This window comes from Sphaerulina musiva (genome assembly GCF_000320565.1).
Source record: "Sphaerulina musiva SO2202 unplaced genomic scaffold SEPMUscaffold_11, whole genome shotgun sequence".
In the NCBI taxonomy this organism is placed as follows: Eukaryota; Fungi; Ascomycota; class Dothideomycetes; order Mycosphaerellales; family Mycosphaerellaceae; genus Sphaerulina; species Sphaerulina musiva.
In genome coordinates this window covers 1,025,211-1,047,257 of record NW_016017393.1, presented here as the reverse complement: position 1 = coordinate 1,047,257, position 22,047 = coordinate 1,025,211, and the positions used below count along the sequence as shown (strand labels likewise).

General features: G+C 53.1%; 6 protein-coding genes across 6 annotated transcripts; 3 read left to right on the top strand and 3 right to left on the bottom strand.

The window, feature by feature from the left end:
* Positions 1–185: 185 nt before the first annotated feature.
* SEPMUDRAFT_151875 (zinc-binding oxidoreductase ToxD) lies at positions 186–1,672 on the top strand. The gene is made up of 2 exons (XM_016907098.1): positions 186–459; positions 555–1,672. The coding sequence occupies exons 1-2, from the start codon at positions 240–242 to the stop codon at positions 1,466–1,468; spliced, it is 1,134 nt and encodes a 377-aa protein (XP_016757132.1). The 5' UTR covers positions 186–239; the 3' UTR covers positions 1,469–1,672.
* A 40-nt stretch (positions 1,673–1,712) lies between these two features.
* Positions 1,713–4,459, bottom strand: SEPMUDRAFT_151874 (Piwi-domain-containing protein; the record flags this gene model as incomplete). Its single annotated transcript, XM_016907097.1, has 1 exon — positions 1,713–4,459. A coding segment is annotated over one exon (2,492 nt), but the record flags the coding sequence as incomplete, so codon positions are not given.
* A 3,150-nt stretch (positions 4,460–7,609) lies between these two features.
* Positions 7,610–8,905, bottom strand: SEPMUDRAFT_151873 (uncharacterized protein). Its single transcript, XM_016907096.1, has one exon. The coding sequence runs from the start codon at positions 8,688–8,690 to the stop codon at positions 7,812–7,814; it is 879 nt and encodes a 292-aa protein (XP_016757130.1). The 5' UTR covers positions 8,691–8,905; the 3' UTR covers positions 7,610–7,811.
* A 208-nt stretch (positions 8,906–9,113) lies between these two features.
* Positions 9,114–14,412, bottom strand: SEPMUDRAFT_93395 (uncharacterized protein). Its single transcript, XM_016910612.1, has 2 exons — positions 9,761–14,412; positions 9,114–9,709 (listed from the first exon to the last, which is right to left on the bottom strand). Exons 1-2 carry the CDS (start codon positions 13,922–13,924, stop codon positions 9,449–9,451), a joined length of 4,425 nt encoding a protein of 1,474 aa, XP_016757129.1. The 5' UTR covers positions 13,925–14,412; the 3' UTR covers positions 9,114–9,448.
* A 3,129-nt stretch (positions 14,413–17,541) lies between these two features.
* Positions 17,542–19,455, top strand: SEPMUDRAFT_151872 (uncharacterized protein). The gene is made up of 4 exons (XM_016907095.1): positions 17,542–17,680; positions 17,753–18,064; positions 18,159–18,583; positions 18,681–19,455. Exons 2-4 carry the CDS (start codon positions 17,988–17,990, stop codon positions 19,007–19,009), a joined length of 831 nt encoding a protein of 276 aa, XP_016757128.1. The 5' UTR covers positions 17,542–17,680; positions 17,753–17,987; the 3' UTR covers positions 19,010–19,455.
* Positions 19,456–19,787: 332 nt separating this feature from the next.
* On the top strand, positions 19,788–21,503 carry SEPMUDRAFT_93392 (uncharacterized protein; the record flags this gene model as incomplete). The annotated part of the gene is made up of 1 exon (XM_016910611.1): positions 19,788–21,503. A coding segment is annotated over exon 1 (996 nt), but the record flags the coding sequence as incomplete, so codon positions are not given.
* Positions 21,504–22,047: the final 544 nt, after the last annotated feature.

The window sequence follows — 22,047 nt, the reverse complement described above, 5'->3', positions numbered from 1 at the left end:
ATTCAACTTCTATTTCTTCCATATCACTCACTCTCACTGCACTTCGACTTCTTCCCACAGCTCGCCCTTGCAGCTGCTTAATAATCCACTCCAGCATGATGACATCGCTCCCTCCACTTTTCGCCAATGCAATGTCTTAAAAGAGCTTCGATACACTCACTTCACTTCTCGACTACATACCTACATTGACATCTTCTTTTCGAGACCACTCAAGAACAGGACAGTACCAACAGCAAACCATGGCTCTTCCTTCTACCATGAAAGCCATTACCATCAATGGCAACAAAGCCAAGGTCTCCGAGATCAGTCTTCCCAAGATCAGACCAACCTATCTGCTTGCCAAGGTCGAGGCCATCGCCTTGAACCCTACAGACTGGAAGCATATCAATGGCAAGCGGGCAGCAGAGAATGGACTCGCTGGCTGTGATTTCGCAGGAACCGTCGTGGAGGTGGGAAGTGGTACGTAGCACTTCACTTGGTTATTCCAACCAGCCAGCCAGCGGCCCAGCATACAGATATTCCCCGCCAGCCAGGTGACTAACGAAAGCAAATAGACGTCACCAAGCAATTCCAAGTCGGCGACCGCATCGCCGGCACCACTCACGGAGCAAACGCCAGTCAACCCGAAGATGGCTGTTTCGCAGAATATGCCGTCGCCAAAGCCGATCTCCTCGTCAAAATCCCCTCGACCATGTCCTTCGAACAAGCCGCAACCTTCCCTCTCGGCGTCAGCACTGTCGGCCAAGGCCTCTACCAAAAAGCCCTCAAACTCCACCTCCCCACTGACCCCATCAACCCCCAAAACTCCCAAACCCTCCTCATCTACGGCGGCTCCACCGCCACGGGATCCCTCGCCATTCAATTCGCCAAAGCCTCCGGCTACAAAGTCCTCACGACCTGTTCCCCACACAACAACGATTTTGTCCGCTCGCTCGGCGCAGACGCCGTTTACAACTATAAATCCCCCGACGTCGGAAAACAAATCAATCGCGATACAGAGAATTCTCTCACTCTAATCTGGGATACCATCTCCCTCGCCTCTTCCGCAGCGATTTGCTCCGAAGCATTCTCTTCCGACCCCTCTATTCTCTCCACAGGAGGAGGAGGAGCAAAATACGGCACAATCCTCCCCATCAAACTCCCCTCTTCCAACCCCAACTCCACGCAAATCGAAACAACAATGACTTTCATGTACACAATTTTCAACGAACCCTTCACCAAAGCCGGTCGATCCACACCTTCGATTCCCGAAGATTTCGACTTTGCGAAAAATTTCTTTCAAATTACAGAGGATATGTTTTTGGCAAACACTCTCAAAACTCATCCGGAACAGGTGGGCGAAAATGGTTTGCAAGGTGCGTTAAAGGGAATGGAGGATATGAAGAATGAGAAAATTTCGGGCAGGAAATTGGTGTATCGCGTCAAGGAGACGCCGGAGGGGGCGGTGGGGGTGGGGGTGGAGTTGTAAAAGGTGTACCTACGTAAGTAAGGGAAGTAAATGAGGAAGGGGATGGTGGAAGGAAGGAAGGGGAATGGAAGGTAGCTAGGCAGGTGGTGGGTAGGTTTGTTAGGTAAGACGTAAGGAGCTTTTGATGTCCTTGTTATGGTGGCTGAGGAATGGGTTTGGAAAGAGAGAGAGAGCGGCAGACAAAAGGCATGAAAAAGAAAGGGCACATGATTGAACCAGAAAAACCTCAAAATGTCATCTCATGTTTCAAGCAAGTACATAACAAACTTTTCCATTCTCAAGTGTCTCTAATTACAATGGGATGCCAGCCCTTCTTGCACCACTCTTCATCGTATTCATACAAGCCCATCGCACCGGAGACCTTTGCGCCCCTATCGCATCAACCAAACACTCAGCCTTTCACACTCCAAAACAACCCCCCATCGAGCCACTTTTGAGCCCTCGTGTCCGTGATCGTAACCGTCGTCGCCTTGATGAAGGACTTGGTTTATTGGGTCCTCTAGATGTACCACATGGAGAAGGCGATATTGCCCTGGGGTGGCATTGGCAGGAGCTTTTCGGCCTCTTCTGGAGTGGGCAAAGTAGGAGTGCCGGCAGCAGAGCCGCGAGTGGCAGATTTCTTGTCAGCCTCAGAGCCAGCGTTAATTCGTGCCTGCATCTTCTTCTCGGCGGGGGTTCGACCGTCCGTGCTGCCATCCCAAATGGGATCGTGAGGGGCTGCACGAGCGGCAGCCAAATGAGCGTAGTAGATGGCCGGGTGCTGCGAGATTGGGGTGGAAGCCCGCTGATACTGATAGGCGTGCTCGTAGAGCAGTGTGTGAAGCTGATTGTTACTCATGTCCGCCTCATTGGCCAAAACGTAGTAATGGCAGGGACGAGCTGTACCCTTGATGGCAGCGTGAGAACAGAGGTAGAAGTCGTTCTCAAAAGGGTTCGTGACTGTCGTCTCGACCAATGTACCGGGGAATGGGTTGCCGTTGCGGTCGCCCTTCTCTGGGAAGAAACGAACATGATGACGCTTGGAGCCGACCACAACGACAAACTTGATTTTGGCAGATGGGTCAGCAGCCCTAAACATGTTCTTGATATCCCCAACCTCGTGATCCATCACGTGCGCGTATTGACCTTCAGACACACCGTCACGCAGGTATATCACTTCGTGAGGCATCTTGTTACCACCGACGGTCTGGATCCAGTGATGGACCAATAGCTTCAGATCATGCATAATTGTCTCAGTCTTGACCATCTCATTGCGGTAGCCGTTTGTTTGAACAACCGCAGCATATCGAGTAGCCAGCTTGTCCATCGACACAGTCAAGGCAGCGATGGAAGGAACATGGGCGCCCGGCGCGCCGTGAGAGATGTCCGCGCCGATAACCATTGTTGGCTTCGTAAAGATACCATTGGGAGTCTTGGGGCCGATAGCACGGCAGGTAATGCCGCCGAGCTTGCAGTTGAACTTCATGCAGACATTAGAGATGTACTGGGGTGACATCTTCTGAGCGTGAGCATACTGGACACACTGCGACACAACGCCGTAGCGGCACTCAGCAGAGCGCTTAATGCGGCCGTAGACTTTGGTGTCCTTGTCCGGAAGGACGAACATCAGCATTTGTGGGCGAGAGGTCGTCTGATTTCCGGCTCCATTCCAAGCAGCAGTAACCCATTCACCGACGTCGGTGCCAGAAGCAAGGACCATTGATGGCGCCTTGTTCTCAACCTTGCCTCCGTGAGCAATGTAACCGGCAATGAAGGCCTTGATGAATGCTTCGATCACGGTCTTGTCCGGCTTACCACCACGACGACCAGGGATACAGCAGATAGCCCAGGTCTTGAGAGGTGTCGTATTGGGCTGGAAGAACTTCTTGCCCTTGAGATCCCAACGACCGCTAGTACCTGGCTTAGCCTCACCAAGGCCGAACTTGACGATAGGTGCTGGCAATACACGACCCTCGGCGGTAGCCTTGGTCGCGTTTATCTTGACACCATACTCCTTGAGGACAGGATCTTCGGCCCAGTTGAGCAAGTCGATGCCCTCCTGAATGTGGCGATAGCGCTCTGGCGGAGCAGTGACTGCAAACTTGATCATGTTGGACGTCTGCCTCTCATCCATCTTGTAGTTGTACCGCTGGTTCTCCACAATCCTCAAAACCTCCATGGGCAGAATGGTGTTTTTGCCCTTAGTCATCTTGACCAAAGGCAGGGATGGCCACTGAAGCATGATATTATACTTCGTGGCAAAGTATGCATACAGGCTCATCTTCGTTGGCTTGCCAGCAGCATCTGCACAATCGATCATCTGATTCTTGGCGTTCGTATAGATGAACTTGTCGATGCAATACTTATCGACCGTGTCCTTGCCGCGGTGTTCAGCCGTGACACGAATCTTGGCCATTCTCTTTAGATTTTTGCCCACGATGCTGGACGGGCCACCTTCGCTAAGCCTAGAGGCTAGGTCTGAGATGTCGCGGCCACCACACACCAAATTGGCGGCGAGGGTGAACCTGGTGGCCTGCCAGAAAGTACCATTGGCAACGTCGGCGTTGATAGACAGATGGCCTGGATGAACAAGCCGAAGAGACTGGTAAACACCCTTGAAGGCTTCAACGCCACCACCAAGAACGAAGCGAGTGCCACCGTGTGGGAAGAAGGCACGCTTGATGGACGAGTACTTCTTGGACGGAGTTTGTCGCAGCAAATGGTCGGCAAAGTTGATAGCCTCGAGGCAAGAACTGTTGAAGGACGCCTTGCCTTGCAGATAATGAAGAAGCGCCGTGAATCCGACCTTGTTGGTCTGACGGATTCGAACTCGAAACTTGTTCTTCTCTTCTTGACCTTCGCGAGTTTCACGACCCTGCTCAGCGTCGAGGTCGACAGTCAGACGGACCTCACGATCAATTGGCTTGGACGACCAAGCGAGCTTGTTGCCGTCAAAGATGGCGGAGGCGCCCATCTCAGCCTGAACAGCCTTGGACTCCCAGACTTTCATGATAGCGCCACGGTTCTCGACGCCAGAACCAACGTCCACGTCGAACTGGTAAATGGTCAAGTTCGGGAAGGCGTCAACGTGGTAGGTATTGATGCCAACCTTGGCGGGCGTGCCAAGCTTGGAAAGTGCTGGCTTTTGTACTCCGCCGGACATATCAACGCCACGGGCTGTGGCCCAGCCAGAGATGCCGAGATCAAAGTTGCGAGTATCCATTATCGGGTCCTTGTTTTTGGGGTCGCCCACAGTCATCGCTCCTGCGTCATCGTTGCCATCGTAGCCGCGAGACGAGCGTACAACGCGCTTCTCAGAGCGGGCAGATGGCGCGTCCGATGAGCACGACGAAGCGCTCGAAATCTTGAGATTACCACGGCGAGGTGCCTGCGGCTTTTGGTCACCCTCATCGAGGCGGTACTTCCCAGGGCCAACCATGGTAGAGATGGGTGGGGTAGGATGGGTTGGTGAGCTGGTGAGTAACTGCGGTCTGTGTGGAGGTTCGGTGTCAAGTTCTGTGCGAAGAGCAGGTATGAGTGATAATTTCGTGGGCGCCGCCTCCAGATACTGCGTTGTCGTTGTCGCGAAGCCGCTGGGTGCCGGTGATGTGGAAGGCGCGCTGCTGAAGAGGGGGATCAAGGCTTACTTGGTAGTGAGAGTGTTCGTGAGTGTGAAAGGATGTGTTGAAGAGAGAGTGTTTGTACCCTGAAGTGGTGGGTCTGGAGTGGTGTGAAGGTGAGTTCGTAGGACCGCAAGGAAATGGTGCTCTTATAGACCGCGAAGGTGGAACAAGGGTTCAGACCGGTGAGCAGTCAACTGGAAGGAGCGACGTACTTGTGAGTGAAGCAGGTCTTTGTGAGGTGATTGAGGTGATTGTGTGATTGTGAGGCGACCAAGCAGGTTGTCTTTGATGATACTGAGAAGACTTAGAGCCCAAGGAGGGAACTGGAGTCTTCGATGGCGACCTGTGGAGGGTAAACAGCGGGAGTTGCCGTTGCCTGGCGACGACGTTGTTCGGCGATTGGGACGCGTGATAGAGCACATATGCAGCTCCGGATGTCCATGCAGTGAGCAGGTTGGTCAAAAATCTATGCTGCTGGGCAGCAATGCCTTGCGGTATGGTCCTATGTCCAGCTTCAAGGTATAGTCAATGGGCTGTGGACAAACCAATGCCCAAGGACAACTCATATGCCCGGATTCAATCTTCCTCCGTGATGCAGCCCTGCTGTGCGAGCGACAGTGCAGACATCATCGAGCTAACGACATCAATCTCCTCACAGCCCCCAACCTCGCCGTCGACGCCCATGCCTTGAGTCCAGCACGATCCAGCAGCACGACTACCAGCCGACAGGCATGCAGCAGAGCATGTCAGCATCCAAGCCCCGAATCACGAGATAGTTTTAGCAAATGACAAACATAGTCAGACAGATCGACAGAGCAGGATCCTTCCAGCTGCGACTATGACTACCAAAGACTCTTCCGGCATAGGAACAGCCCAAAAACATCTCGTAGGTGAAGCCATTTTCTTGAAAAGACTAGAGGTTCTTTTTGAGGAAGGTAGATAGGTAGTTTTAGAGGTTGCAGAAGATAAGGTAGTGCTTCCAGTACTGAACGAACAAAGTGCTGGCCAGCTCAAAAGCAGCATGATGCTGCAACGCGCTGAGGGCAACGCGCCTGTCTTTCGCAGCTTCAGACCGATCATGACATCGCATAGGCTTGTATCTTGCTGTAGATCCCAGCTTCTACGTCCCCAAGGGGTGATGTATCTGAGGAGAAGCATCTTGTGCGGCAGAGAAGCTCTATCACAGCAAGTACGCGTTCATAGCCCATACAGAATGTGACAGAACGTTTCTCGCTCAGCTCATCGGTGACCATGAAGTTACACTCCCAGATCAACCAGTACGCGTCGCGTCGCACATGATGTATTGGCGCTGTAGGTAGGCATTGAAACCAGGTAAGATTCCTAATCAGTCAGGTAATCGTGCTTGGTAGCCCCCGCCGTGGCACTGAGTATGCCGGCAATGCGATGGCGCTCGGCAGTAACACACCTTCGAAGACGATGGAAAAGCATCGAAAGAAGCAGAAGATTCTCAAGGGCAAGCATTGCCTCCTAGGTAGATTTCCTGACCAGAGAGTGCCGTCGGGGCCATTCAAGTCTTTGCTGTTTCCAGGCAACAATGAAGCTGAATCTCATAACCCAGTCTCATCCTGCTCCACGCATTCGATCGAATAGTATCCCGGAATCCAGAGTATCGTCCAAGTGTATCTGCTGTACCTTCAGGTACTACCCTTTCTTTCCCATCCTCATCCTCATCCCGTCAAGAGAGGGAGAGAGAGAATCGCGCGCGTGTGTACCTGGCCAGGGAGGGTTATATTACAGTCGAGTACCTGAGGTAGTAGTAAGTAAATATCGCGAGGCAGTCCAGTCTAGTCCAGTCCAGTCCAGTCCTCGAGTGCTTGTCCAATCCAATCCAGTCCAATTCTCGAGTGTTAGGAAGTTTGTCTTAACGCGTCAAGACGTAGAAAAATGTCAACAAACTCGCGAAGTTGCCTTGCCTTGCCTCGCCTCTGCCTTGCCCTGCCTTCTCGCGTCCCGTCCCATCACGTCCCGTCTACTCAAAGCTGTTCAATCAATGAGTGGTGGTGGTGGTGTGGTTGGTGTTGTTGGTGGTGATGGTGGTGGTGGTGGTAGTGGTAGTGTGCGAATAGGTATTACCGGTAATGTACATGTATAAGATATATCGGAGGTGTTGTTGTCAAGTGTCAAGGTAAGACAGGAGTCTCCAGTTAGGCTCCAAGCCAAGACTTTCCATTTCTCGAGCGCCGCCCTTGGCGACACCCGCGCTCCCGCTGCGCCCGCGCCCGCGCCGCTCCCACCCACCCACCTCCCACCTACCTGTACCTGTACAGTACGTGACCTGTACCTGACCTGTAGTGATATATGTATGGTCCATCTAGTGATGATTCTTCTTTTTTTTCCATTACAAGATACATGATCCGAGAAGGAATGAATGCAGAAAAATTACATGTAGGTCAAGATAATGTCCAGAATTTTTGTGACGAGATTGAAGAGAAGAGTATATGCAAATACATGCCTACCTCCTTACGGTACCTGTCCTTACCTGGTATCCAAAGAAAGAGAGAATTCGTGAGACTCAATCCCGTCATCGTCATCATCATCATCATCTCTCATAAGGTACATGTATGTACATGTAGTCTCGAACCAGCCCGGCCTGCTGTACCGCCTGATGGTCGTCTCTGCCCCAAGACTCGCATGATAATTCCAATTCTCATTCATCCAAGTAGAATCATCACTCCCATTCCCCCTTTCCATTCACATGGATGTCGTCAACTTCGCCACATTCATGCAGCGAATCTCACGGTTCTCCTGCCATTTCCATCTTGACCCGCGACATCATCACTCGCGCCATCCAGAGTCCCACCACTCGCTCCTCGACTGCGACTGGACTTACGTCTGCGATCGAGCCTTCGCTGTCGAGCTTCTCGAGCTTCTCGAGCCCTCCAACTTTCCACTTGCTGTCGCCGTCTCTGACTCCGAGCATGCGCCATTGCAGCTGTGGGACGAAAGCCGATTCCATTGATGCCTTCGCCATCGTCATCCGGCGAGTTGAGGAGATGGCCCGTGATCTCTTCGTCGCGCCAAGTCAAGGAAGAGAGATCGAATATGGTGTCCCCGTCAACCGTAGGCCGTGTAGACGACGGCATGAACGGATCCACAGCATCGGCAGACCGGGATGATTTCTCTCCCACCGGCGGTGAAGGAGGAGGCGGAGACATCATCCTTTTCGGATTCCTCGTACTCGACTGATGATGTTCTGGCTCAGCCATGACTACATCAACCGCTTGACTCCAACTATCTGCTCCATCTCCACGAGTGTGCGGTGTTGAAGGCAATCTTGCATACACGTCCGGAGTCTCCTGCACTTCCAGTAGAAGCGTAGAATTATCGCTCACACTATCCGGAATCTCCAGTGATTGAGGCGGAGGAGTCTTGAGCAATTCTCGAGACTGCACATCACCGCGCAAATCTCGAATGTGAGGGTTTCGCTTTAACTTTTTGCGCGGAGATTGAGAGCTGCTTGGCACTTCGTAAGCTGCTTCTGATGATGATGATGGCGGTTGTGGTGGTGATTGAGGCTGCCGAATTGCTAGATGTTGGAGACGGTTCGCGACGCCTGACCTGGGGCTGTCAGGATGCGCGAGAGGGCTGTCACCAGACATGCGTGCTGTGTCTATGCGGTGTGGTGGTGCGAGATCAGGTACAACACGTATGGGTGAGTCAGCTAGCAGCTTCCGCTTCGGCGACGGATTGCGGGTGTTGCCATTTGGAGGTGGACAGGGCGACTGCTTCGGGCGAGGTGGTTGATCAGGGAGGTAGGTATAGAGAGTGTCGGTACGGTCACAGGATCATCTTGTGAGCAGTGGCGTACAAGTCGATGCATTGGAAGGTGAGGTTCTGGTCGAAGTGAGGTTGTGAAGTCTCAGTTGAGAGGGGTCATGGGACGCCGTGAGCACGACTGACTACCTGACCTAACCTACACCGTACCTCCACCGCATACATACTTTGTACGGCCCGTCAGCCTCATCGGTGTCGGGTGGCGAGCGACGACTAATGCATGCGATTCTCTTGGAGACGCTATAACTGGTATTCATGGTATCCATTGTACTTGATCAGAAGCCCACCTACAAGGCTAAGGTACAGTGATGTCTGATTCACGCTCCCTTCATTACATGTATCCTTCCGTGTACACGTTACACCTGGTATCTCTCCCCATCGTTGCATCGTGTTTTCCCACCGCGGACGCCACGCTAATGTACAAAACACATCAATGTGTCCCCCACGGGACACCATCACCACCGAGAAGCTCTCCGACCTACTCGTACAAGAATATGCTTCCGAGCGACCTCCGCCTGTCGAGGCCTGCTCGCTCCAGAATGGGCTGACTTCCAATCAGAGCGTCCGACCATCTCCAGCGCTTCTAACCTGAAGTGTGCAACCCTCTTGGAATTATCGTACCCATCATATCATCAATTCGGGGAAGCTCATTCACATCATCGTCCCCGTTCACAGGAGATTGCCGACCTTCTGCTTTCTTCGCGTAGAAGGCTTCTTTTGCTTTTTGCGCCGCGGACAAACTGTCCATGTATGTGCGGAATTTGACAATCTCGCGCAGCAGATAATCCGACTTGCGCTGCCAGTTGGCCATAGTCTTATTAAAATTGGGGTGCCGAGACGAATACTGCAAGGTGTCAGTCATACGGATTGAATGGGATTGCCACATCTGACTTACTGCAAGTTCGATAGCGTGCTTGAGCTCGTTGTGCTTCTCCAGTTCTTCTTCGGAGCTCTCCACATAAGCGGTGAGCTGCTTGAGTTGATCTACCTCCATGAGCTGGCTTGCCATCATCGATTGAGTAGGCGGCTGCCACTCCTGAATCACCGCCTTGTCTGCGGGCATCCTGGTCTTGTTGCCGCTAAAGCCTTGGTCGAAGCTGGAACGAAGAGAAGACTGCACGCTGGGCCGGTGCGCGCGGTCTGCGGATATGCTATGCGTGTGGCCTCTCGTTGTCATGGACGAGGATGGTGCATTGACTGGTTCCGGACGTCCAATCAGAGCCGGGTTGACAATCTGTTCGGACCAACCATACTCAATGTTGGAAACACCACCAGCCAGTGGCTCTTTACTGAGACGTGCGGACCAGTAATTTGCAGTCGTCATGAACTCCGTGGCGATTTCTGGCGTGCCGACCTGGAAAAGGTGGACTGCTCCGTTAGGCAGACTCAGTGCCCATACGTGTGGCCGTGCCTTGCTATAGCCAGGTGGTGGCAGCGTGGATGCAATGGTCTGGCGCAGAACGAACACATCCAGCTGCTCTGCATTCTCCATCCAATCTCCGCCACCAACCCTTGCGCCCGTCACACTGGCCGCTTTACCCGATCGACCAAAGGTTGTTTTCTTGCTCACGGATTGTGACTTGGGCGACGTGCCAAATGCAAATAAAGTCAGCTTGCCTTTGCTGATCACCGCAAAGCAGTCGTTCCAATTTCGCTCCTTCGACTTGCGATCCGGCGCGTCCAGATGATGCTTGTGCTTGAGAAGGCCTTCCTTTGCCCACGGAGCCCCTGCGAGGGCAAGGCTTTCGTCTTCGAGCAGGCCTCCCGCCTGTGAGAATGATTCTGCATCACCCCCACTGGTCTCCTCGCGGATGATAGCCGAGGACAAAGCATTCGCAAAGCCAATAGAGTGCTTGAAATCAGTCATGGCGGACAGATTCGAGAAGCTGCCCACCGACGCAGACGTCAAAGTCTTGTTGAACGAGTACTTGCTGCTTTGCGCGGGAGACCAGAAACCGCTTCCGTCGTCGAAACTCGTGCGAGACGAACCTAACGTGCTGGGTGGATACAGTTTATGTCTCGTGCGACTGTTCCGGCCGGGCCATCTCATGTTCGATCGGAAGTCTTTCGAGTTGGATCTGTAGGACATAGAAGACATGGTATCCGACGGCGCCTTGCTTACGACGGAGCCTGAGCGCCTGAGCGTGCTGCTGAGGTCGACAACGGAAAGGTTCCGATTTCCCATGACATCGTGGGTGGACACGCCATGCAATGGAAGTGGTTCTTTCTGAATCGATGTGTAGAATGTCTTGAGAACCATCTCGACTTCATTTTCCCAACCACGCATGTTCCCGGTCCACGATTGATTGACCAGCGAGTTCGACACTCCATTAGCCGCAGTCTCCGGACTTAAACTGTCAGAGTCGTTGCGAAAGGCAGAAGGCCGGACTGACAGACGCTTCGTAACGACGTTTGTCACGGGGGCCGGGCCTGCATCCGGCACTGGACTTGATTCGGCACGCTCTGCCGGCGAGGCTGGAGACAGTGGCGACGTAGAGGAGAATTCGGACAAACTGGTATTGACCCATGGCATCGTCGGTCGCAGCGAGGTAGGCGTCGGCTTCAATGTACCAGTGAACGCATCCGGCGCGGCGTCCTGAACGACACGCCTAATAGTCGGCAGAGTGTTCTTGACATACGCACTTCGAGACATTCTCTCTTCAATGTCTGCCAGGTGAAGATCTGTGTTGAGAAGGATGACGGAATAGAAGATGGTGTGAATGACATCCTGGGCTTTGAAGCCATGATTAGAGTTGCACTCACACCATCGAGCAGACAGTGCAGTGATGATGCGGTCAAATTGTTGCGTCTCACCTCGGAGGACCAGCTTGGAACACAACAGCCGAAGTGCTGCAAGTGGATTGAGCCCGGAGAAGTCAAAGAGCTGCATATATGCCGACAGAGTCTTGGTACTGAGTGTGTTACGCTCGCCAAGCCATGATGCAGCATCATTCTTCGAAACGTCTTCTTCGTCGCCCTCGTAGATTTTGCGTGCGCGTTCTCTGTACTCCGCACCAGCATCCATGAGTGGTGATGGCGCCCGCGTAACGGTGTGATCATCAGATTTGTGTGATATTGTATCACTATGCAGTGCCAAAGTCGGCAACAACAGGCTTGACGAGAACGCCGGGCCCTCAAGCTCGGTAGGCGGTAGCTGAGGGGCAGTAGTAGCGGATCCGGGAACGGAACCATCGGAAGTGAACACGGGAGAGACAATTGAGTCATCAATCGTGGACAGATCGCTATCGCGACCAAGTTGTTCCTCGGAAGACGTCGGCCGTAACACTAGGCGATCTGATTGTCTGGATGGCCTTCTTTCTGGGTTTGCATGAGGCCTGATATACCAGTCCTCCTCCATACTCAGATTTACATTGGTGCCTGCGCTGAAATCTCTCAAGTCAGAACCGCGCTGCACAGAGGCGTTCTCTCTGGGTCCGATGATGCGATCGCCAGTGCTGGGCCTCCTGTCTGACATGTAATCATCGTAATCTGGGGAGATATCAGGGTGCATGGTATCAGTGATTGGAGATACTATAGCTGCCTCATTATTGTGGTCGTATAGTGTCGCCCGTGGCGTGTCCCGGCTAGGATCACGGTCTTGATGACGACCCTGGCTGCTGGTTGTAACCAGGGCCTCAGGCTTGCGCTTCTTTATTTTCAGCTTGGAGCTTGGGCTTCCTTGTTCAATAGAAATGGGGTTGCGTGTATCGCCAAGAGGACCATCAAGCGGAGAGGTGTATCCCGAATGGAAGATATCAGGATCTTCGGAATCTTCAGTCTTGGTATCGCTAGTGGCAGGCCGGGACACTGATGTGTCGTCCTTTAGTTTGGACGTGCCCATCGTTTCACGAGGCTCTTGAGCCAAGTAAGGATCCATGACTTGGCGTAGACTACTCATCGACGAGGTGGGCTGAGCGGCGTGGTTCATGGTAGATTCGGCGGGCTTGGGGAGTGGTGGAGGCGCGAATGGGAACGGTTCGGACGCGGACTTTTTGCGCCGGCGGAAGAACGATGAAGGCTTCTTGTTCAGCGTTTGCGTGGCTGCAGGCATGTTGGCAGAGGATGTTTGATGCACGTCTGCATTGGGCTGTGGGGTGGAGGGCGATGTTTGCGATAAAGAATGCACGGGTGGATCTGGCCTGGTGTTTTGAGCGACTTGCTTCGAGACTGGTCGTTCCACGGGCGTTGAGACCACGCGTGAACTGCCACCACCAAAAACACGCTTGAAAAAGCCGGGCCGCTCGCGCGGAGGTGAAGGGTCCTTTCTCCTGGTGCTGATACCGGGACTGGGAGCTACACTGTTCGGCGCGGATGGCGGAGACGAAGCCGTGACGCCGCTGCGCATCGTCTCGGTTCTGATGAAGTCGGCCGCTTGGGTGCGGACTTCTGGTGGTATCGGGCTGGGCGGTGGAGCAGCTTTGAGGCGCAAGTTGTCTTGTGTCGTCGTCTTGCGCAGTTGGCTCGGTTTGGGAGCCTTGGGATTGGCAGCATTGACGTACACCGGACCTGTCGCACCCGGGTTCTGCTGTTTGCGCGGCCCTGCTGCAATGACAGGCTCGGGTGCTGCATCGGCGTCGGAGTTTTCTCTCGACTCGTATCTGCTGTGTACAGAAGGCACAGGTCGTCCACGTGTGAGCACGGAAGGCTCGTCCGAGTCTGACTGTAAATGTTCCATTGACCGATCGCCAGCCCATGTATCCAACATTGCACCATTGCCGTAGCTATTACTGCCCCCGCCATTGCCCCTGGCGCCGAACACGCTGCTTTTGTCATTGATCGTCCTTTGCGTGTCTGCGCTGCGGCGCGCGTTGCCGTTGCCATTGGGATGGAGGCGCGAAGCGAGATGGGGTCTCCCGCCAGAGATGGAGTTGCTGTTACTGCGCCGACCCTTGCCCGATTGGAGTGATCGATTGCCCGGCGACTCCAGCTGACGAGCATATTCCGAGTCCGAGGATGAGTGTGTGTGGCCTCTGTTGCGCTGGCTGCCGATGTTCGCCGGAAAGGTGCTGCTCAGAGCGAGGAGGTAGTTTTGGCGCTCGAGGTCATCGTGTTCGTTCATGGCGCCAAAATCCGCCTGCGGGAAGGTGAGGGTGTCGAAAGTGTCAAAGGACGACAGGAGGTTGTCCACGACGGAATCCCGGGTCGTACTGTACCAGCTCAGGCCGTGCGAATGGCGGTGCAGCTCGTCGTGGTCGTAGTCGCGGTCGCGGTCGTCGTTGCGAGCGGCGGCGGCAGCGGTGATTGTCTGGGGCGAGTCCGGGCTGTATCGCGGACGCAATGGCTGTTTGCCCTTTTCCCTATGGACACTGCGCGATCGAGGCGACGGCGTGCGAGGCGTGCGTGAAGAAGTGGCACTGCGGCCTCCCCTCGCCGCATAGCCAGCAGCAGTAGAAGAAGTACGTCGGAAGCCTCTGGAGCTGGTCCTCACGCTGGGAGGGTTCGGCGGGCTAGCAGGCGGCGAGGCAGACGCATGGGTAGCAATCAGAATGGAAGCGGCTGCAGAGGAGGAAGCGTACTGCTGCTGCTTGTGCTGGTGGTGGGAGTCCATCATCATCATCATGGCCGTGAGCGCTACGTGCGTACATGCGGGTGCCGGCGCATGAGAGGAGTACCTGTGGTTCGCCAATAATAACCCTATTTCACGAGGCGGATTCCAACACCAGCGGTCGAAGCGGTCCTCCCGGTCGGCGCACGAGAAACTCCCTGCGTACTTGCTGCCACTCAGATGCACGAAGCGGTGGTAAAGCGCTCGTGGTGCTGATGAGACAAGCCAATTGCTGTGGACTGTAGATTCTGCTCTCCACTGCGACCTGTCGCTTTGCAGCCGCGATCAGGGGTTCTGCAGCGCCAGGATTGAGCCACTAGTTCGAGTTGGCTCGGGGGAGAGTAGTGCGAAAGCTCGCGCCGCATCGGAGATCGGGATGCCGGTATTGAGCTATATCTCCAGACGTAGTACCTATGGATTGGCAGAAGTAGAGTGGAGAGAGAGTGTGTGCGCGTATGTGTGACCGTCGACAGTGATATGGGCGTGGAGGAGCGATGACAGTGACATTGCACACGACATGTACGATTTTTACCTACCTCCTAATGTATGGATCATCACACTATCCCCCACGACGTCAAACACGTCCCAGTGCCCACATGTATCTAAAAGGATACTTGTTAGGGCTGCTACGTGTGTATCGGCCACGAAGCAAACCAGGTACGGGCATGGGTGGTACCTTAACTTCCAAATTATAGGTTGCCCCTATGACCCAAGCATGTCTACGACTGTAGCGAAGTGCACCTCCTACTGTCCTCTGCATTAAAAGACCGCACGTATTGCATTCGTTTCGCAGTAGTCGGCGACCGTCAGACGTGGCGCCCGAACAACAGTATACATGTAGTAGGAGGTAGTAGAAGGTAAATAAGCAGTTCTTCTGTGCTGGTTGTGCCGTGCCACGACTCTGAAACATCTGCTCGTAGGTCGGCCACCTGCATTAGCGTTGCATCCTGACTTCTGACACGCACAGTCCAGTGCAACCAAACTTGTTCCTGCAGCTTGCATGAGAGGAAATGAGCTAGTCTACCACGGGGATTAGGTCCGCCTCGACCCATTTCCCATGAGCAGAACTGTGAAAGGTCAACTTTTCCTCTTCCTTTCCTCCGTCCTTCTGTCTTTTGGTCTGTTTTCTCCATCATCCATCATCCGTCCTCTGTTCTCTGTTCTCCGTGTACCCACCGAATCGAACAGCACGCAAACATGAGTTCTGTAGGCAGTCATACAAAGTATGTACAGAGGAGCTGCGATTCAGAGCCTACAGCTCGACCTGTACGATGTATATACCTGACTTTTCTGTGATCTGTGGCGCACAGCGCACGGCGCACCTGACGAATACATTGTATACAAGTAGCGGCCACAACCCTTTTTCGACCGACGTCAGACGTGGCGCATTATGCCGCATGGACTGCGCAACGAGAGAGGGCGCGAAAGCCACAGACTCGTGTTCGGGTTGTTTGCTGACTCGCCTGGAGAGTGACATGTCCACATGTCCATATCCAATTCTTCCAGTCTGCATTTCACCACATCCGTCAGAATGCTTGGCACCAGCTCATCTGGACGTGACTTGACACCGAAGCTGAGGCGACCTGGAGGACAAGCAGGCGCTGGAATAATGCCAATTTGCCAAGAATCGGGTCGGAGTAAAGGTATAGGCGACCAGGTTGGCATCGGATCTGTTCTGTCTTCGACGACGATCAGTAGTCAGTCAAGCGCCATGCCACGACATGACATGTTAACCACCTTTCTCTAGGGTCGGTGCATAAGGAATCCCCTTTTCAGGTTCAATTGGCCGATAATGGACGACTGCCCTGCTCAACATGCATAATACATGTACCTGTACATGTATTTGATAGCAGGTCCTGCTACATTGAATACGGTATGCGAAAAGATAGGTAGGAGGTAGGAGGTACTTGAAGGTAAGGTACATCACCTAGTGTGGCAAAGACCGGCTCAGCCCGCACTCCACGATCGGAGTTCGGGACCTTCCTTATTGCTTTCATCCGAGGCTACACACACTCCCCCACACAGACAAGCACGAGAGCCTACCTTGGGGTATTATTGTCTACGAGGCATATTATTGTCACCTCACTTTCATTCCCAGTGTCCTTACTATCCGCAAACGGCGTGCATCACGATGTTTTTGTACTGCTCTCCGCTCATACAACCAATAGCGAAGACTCGACGGTTACCCTACGAAAAAGGCAAGACTGGGGACTACCTAAATTATCCATAGGATGCGCGCTATATCGGAAGCAGGAGAAGATAAGGGCGGAAGCGATGGTAGAGTACGTTTGCGCTGCATCAGCTAGTCTATCTTGCTTACTGCTGGCTTGGTACACATATCGATCCACTTCGTACTGCAGCACAACCGACGACGAGGTGCTCTAATATGTATCCTATCTTATCGTGTTAGGTTGGGGAAATGCAGATGAGCAGCAATTTGTTAGGCAAATTAATATCAAGGCTAAGGTAGAGCCTAGAACAATGTCGGGTATGTCTATACTCTACCTCCTACCCTATTTCTCGCTGCCGAGGCCTGCCTCTTTTGTCGCTACGATGCTCTATTGACTCTAGCGCATAGCTATTTATTACGGGTAGGAGCAAGACGTACATATCGTATATCTAGTCTAACAACGCCGTATGTCTAGTAATCTGACACCAAAGCTAGACTCGGATAGTATAACAGCCGCGACATGGAGCCTGGCACGTAAGGTACCTTAAGGTATCTAATATGCGCCGAGCCTGAGAGCAGGTCACAATCACATATATGTCTTGGCGCAACCTATGGTCATTTACTTGCTAACTTGGAGCCCCGAGACATAAGGCAAGGTGATATGTGACCTGCCCTTAGGAGGTAGATAGACTCGGCACATCTCTGCTGCCAGTGTGCTTTCCCCCGCTACGAAGACGAGTCTTGCTTCAGCATCAACTCTGAACTCACTTCGCCTCCATTGCACCGATCTGCAATGGTCCGGCTTGCTATCGCGGCACTCTAGTATGTGCCGTCACGTGAGCTTGGCGTTACGTGGTAGCGATTGGATTGACACTCTAGCCTCTTCCAGCCGTTCAATTGAGGGGAATCCGATCGCTTGTTGAAAGTTCCAAGCCACTCTACACACTTTTACCGATGATACCGAGCCTACACGGGGAGGCTTCCTACTTCCGAGGACGCAATTGGTCCTTCCGGTCACTGCGTCGGAAGTATGTTACATGCGCGTCCAGGCTCAATGCGCTGCTACCACCAGACCAGCCCGTCCATGCGTGAAAGAGGGGGTATTGCGCTTCTAGCCCATCGGACTGGAGTTCTGAAGAAGCGGAATTAGCTGACAAAGTTCACACTCACAGGATCAGAAGGCCAACGGTGTGTCCATCTATAATAGATATCGCCGCGGCTCCTCTAAAAGCCGCGTGCTAGCGCGAGTGAGTATAAAATTTGTCCCCGTGGCTTCCCCATCTTCCCCAGGTTTGCTTTGAACCTTTTCTTCTGCTGCGCTTCTTATAACTGCGTTGTACGACTCGACAAAGATCATACCATACCTCCATAGTAATCGTCCCCATCCCCAGCGCGTTGCAAAGAACGATGGACAGCAAGGATATGGAGAACGGGCGCGTCGGCCAGGTCACCCCGCCGAACGATATGGGCGATCTTCGTCAAATGTGAGTGTTTCTTTTCCTTCCCAACCTGCCACCAGGTGGATCGATCGCGGGCGGAAAGGGTTAATGGCTGATAATCTCGATTCGCTGCAACCAGGTTGACAAGCAAAAGCATCACCGACGAGCAATTCGAACGTCTCTTCCTCTCGCCTCGCAACGTCAGAGCCGCTCCTCTCAAAGGCTTTGCCAATCCCACCCCCTTGGCCGTCATGGGCTTCGCCACCGCTCTGACACCCCTCAGTGCACAACTCATGGGCTGGAGAGGCTCGGGGGGAGCTGCACAAGCAAGTGTGGGAGCTTCTCTCACCTTCGGAGGCGGTCTGCTCATTCTGGCTGGAATAGGCGAATTCTTGCTCGGAAATACGTTTCCTTTCCTCGTCTTCATGGGCTACGGATGTCACTTTTTGACTTTCGCCATCACATTCATCCCATTCTTCAATGCCGTCTCGGCGTATACATCGGGGAGTCCGTATCTGGGAGAGATGAATCAGGAACAAACGGCGGGATTCGCGAACAGTTTTGGTACGTTCACCCACATCTCCCTTCCCTCTCCTATCCCTCTCCTATCCCTATCCGACCAAAGCCTGCAAACCATTTTCTAAATCTCTCTCTTTGTCAGGCTTCTACCCCATGTCCCTCGCCATGCTCTCCCTCGTGTTCCTCCTCTGCTCCCTTCGCACCAACCTCATCTTCTTCCTCATCTTCGTGGCCGCCACCATTGGCTTCAGCTTCGCATCCGCAAGTTTCTGGTTCGCGGGAATCGGACAGATGGCCAATTCTGCGAAATTCCTCGTCGCTACAGGCGCGTGCTTTTGGACGTGTGCCATGTTGGGGTGGTATTTGTTGTTGGCAATTATGATCCCGACCATGGAGTTGCCGATTCCGACGCCTCCCGTCGTGGATTTGAGTCAGATCATCAAGGCGAAGCCGCCGAAGGCGCAGGTATAGAAGAGATAGACAAGGGGCAGTTATTGTTCTCTCCGAGGGCTTGGCAAGAACAGGCGATCATAGTTAACATGAAATGAAGCTTGTTATTACTATCGTCCTGACGACGCCTCAATAGAATAATTTGATGCCACTGTGTCAACAGTTTTCTGATAGTAGCAGATCCATCTTAGATCTTGGACAGTGCTCACCGCAACATTTTACCTGTTCGCCATGCTCGTCAATGGTCTCGGATGAACAAATGACAACTTCCGCGTCGATCGGAGTTCTTCCTGCCCATTGAGGAGACGGGACTCAGGAGGCAAAAGGCGGGAATTAATCTTGCCAGGTGATCGGCCAAGCAGGCAGGTCTCGTTATTCCCGGTCGTCACGCTTTAGCGTGTCTGGGAGTCCGATCCCTTTGCGGATACTGCCGTGTTGTTGTTTCTTGGCTTGAACCCGCCATCAAGACTTTACCGCCCCCAAAGATCCGGCAGTAAGGTGCGATAGCAACATGATTTGAGTGTTGAACGGACGATGTGCATTACACAGGTGAAGTCGTGATGTCGTCGTAGCGGTGGGGATGTAGAAGTGGAGTCGGCGGATGGCTCGGCGCGTTTTGCTGGGGCAACGTCACAAACAAACAAACTTCCCGATTCGGATTTCTTCTCAGCTTCAGTATCTTACCTGTATACAACATCTCAGCGCCCGTGTGTGTACGACAGCATAGTGAGCCATGGCGCGACTAAGACGGGAAGCAGCACCGATCAGCGAGTCGGCTGCAGTCACTGTCCAAAGCAGAGGTCCAAGTGAACAGACAGCCCTCGATACAGACTCACCAGGAGCTCGGCCAGCGCGACGGAGAGCAGCAGTCAAGTACACGATACCAGACGATTCGGACGAAGAAGAACCAGTTGCCCGAGTCAAAGCAAGGTCACGGCAAGATGTACAGCCGGCGACGAGAACCAAAAAGACTCAAATCCGACTCACTCCTCTGCAATCGCTGGGAAGTCTGAGCGACTTGACCATCCAGGACGATAATCCAGAAAAGACTAGAAGAAGATCTCCTCTCAAGCAGAGCTCGCGACAGTTACTCCGGAAACAGGAATCGAAGTCCGGCCTGTCTTTGTCGCCTGAGAGATCTCAGGCATCACAGCCTGATGGAGGCCTGCTTGTTCAAAACGACGTACCAGATCAGGAGGATGCCCCTGAGGGCGAGGTTGATATCGAAGAGAGCATTTGGTGTGGTTCAGATACGGAGGGTTCATCTTCCGAAGATGAGCTGCCCAGCCCCAGCACATTCTTTCCTACGAGACGGAAGCAAATAGAGCACGAACAGCCTGATTTGGCGACACAACTGGAAGCGCTGAGTATATTCGATCGAGATTCGCCTCCGTTACCCGCGCCGCGACATACGACGATCAAAAAGCCAAGGGCGGTAATTCCAATTGCCAGTTCGTCAGACAAGGAAAATCAAGACGCCATCACTCGTCCCTCTCCGCCTCGGCGTAAGAAGCCAGTCATGCGAGAAGTGCTGGAGCGTCCTTCCACCCCACCACCATCACCGCCACGCTCGCCATCAAAGCTCAAATCCCCTTCCAAACGAGCACCGCGTGTTCCGACTCCACCTGGACGCCCTAGTCTCGAAGCCTTCTGGACGGCAGACACAGTGAACGACTGGAACGATCAATACTCTCCTCAGAAACCCCTGCGCTCACCCACCAAGCTTTTCAACAACAACATCTCTCCCATCAAGAACACTTTTGACGACACACCCATCCCATCTCCCGCCAAACTGCGCAGCAGTCCCACCAAGCGCTCCAAAGCAGCAGCAGCAGCCGAACTCCAGGCACGTAAAGACTGGGACACGCGCAAAGTTCTCCTCGCAGAATCCTTCCTCCTCGAACTCGACCAATCGCTCACTCAGGGCCAAATCGCCCGTCTCGCCGCTTCCACCGGCGGCGTCAAAATCATCTGGTCCAAGACTTTGAACAGTACAGCAGGAAGAGCAAATTGGAGAAGAGAAACGACCAAATCCCACTCGCGATCCGATCCCTCTAAACCTCCTCTTATCGAACATAAGCATTTCGCTTCCATTGAACTCGCGGAAAAAGTTCTCACGTACACTCCACCTCCTCCTCCCACTGATGATAACGACAACGACGACGACGATGGGAACTATCAACAACAACAACAAGACCCCAACGAAACCAAACTCCTCAACATCCTCGCCCACGAATTCTGCCACTTGGCCAATTTTATGATTTCCCAAATTTCCACGCATCCGCACGGCGCAAGTTTTCGTGCTTGGGGTAATAAATGCTCTGCACTCTTTGGAGCCACGAGGGGAATTCAAGTTACGACGAAACATTCGTATGAGATTGATTACAAGTTTGTGTGGAGGTGTGTTTCGAATCTTTGTGATGACGGGAGAGAAGGGCAAGGGGAGGAAGGGGGTTGTGGAACGGAATATAAACGACATAGTCGATCGGTGGATCCGAAGAGGCATCGGTGTGGGAGGTGTAAAGGGGTGTTGGTGCAAGTGAAACCTGTGCCGAGGGGTGGTGGTGGTGGAAGTAATTCTTCTTCGGCAGTGACAGTGACGGCTGCGAAGTCGGGTGGAGGTGGAAGTGGGTTTGCAGGATTTGTCAAGATACATTTTGCAGAGATGAAGAAGAGTTTTCCTCCGGGAGCGAGTCATAAGGAGGTGATGGAGGCTTTGGGGAAAAAGTATCGAGCTGAGAAGGCGGAGAAAAAGGCTGGAGGTGGTGATTATGAAGAGATGGAGAAGAAGTTGAAAAATGTCAAAGTGACTACTACTACTGTCATTGACGAAGAAGAAGAAGAAGAAGAAGAAGGAGAGGAGGAAAAAGAAGTCATACAGCTTGACTGATTATGACAAGAATAGTCAACAACATTCTTCTTGTAGAGTGACCAGTCAATCTAGTTAGTCTACAAAAAAACTTCCTCCTCCTCCTCCTCCTCTTCTCAACAATCACACACACACACACACACACACACACACACACACACAATAAAAGAAACGACCTACCAAGACTTAA

Coding starts and splice junctions, on each gene's coding strand:
- SEPMUDRAFT_151872 (XM_016907095.1), top strand. CDS start 17,988: ATGGACAGCAAGGATATGGAGAACGGGCGCGTCGGCCAGGTCACCCCG. Junction 18,065..18,158: donor ATGGGCGATCTTCGTCAAAT/GTGAGTGTTTCT, acceptor CGCTGCAACCAG/GTTGACAAGCAAAAGCATCA. Junction 18,584..18,680: donor GGGATTCGCGAACAGTTTTG/GTACGTTCACCC, acceptor TCTCTTTGTCAG/GCTTCTACCCCATGTCCCTC.
- SEPMUDRAFT_93395 (XM_016910612.1), bottom strand. CDS start 13,924: ATGAACGAACACGATGACCTCGAGCGCCAAAACTACCTCCTCGCTCTG. Junction 9,710..9,760: donor AGCACGCTATCGAACTTGCA/GTAAGTCAGATG, acceptor GACACCTTGCAG/TATTCGTCTCGGCACCCCAA.
- SEPMUDRAFT_151873 (XM_016907096.1), bottom strand. CDS start 8,690: ATGTCTGGTGACAGCCCTCTCGCGCATCCTGACAGCCCCAGGTCAGGC.
- SEPMUDRAFT_151875 (XM_016907098.1), top strand. CDS start 240: ATGGCTCTTCCTTCTACCATGAAAGCCATTACCATCAATGGCAACAAA. Junction 460..554: donor CGTCGTGGAGGTGGGAAGTG/GTACGTAGCACT, acceptor GAAAGCAAATAG/ACGTCACCAAGCAATTCCAA.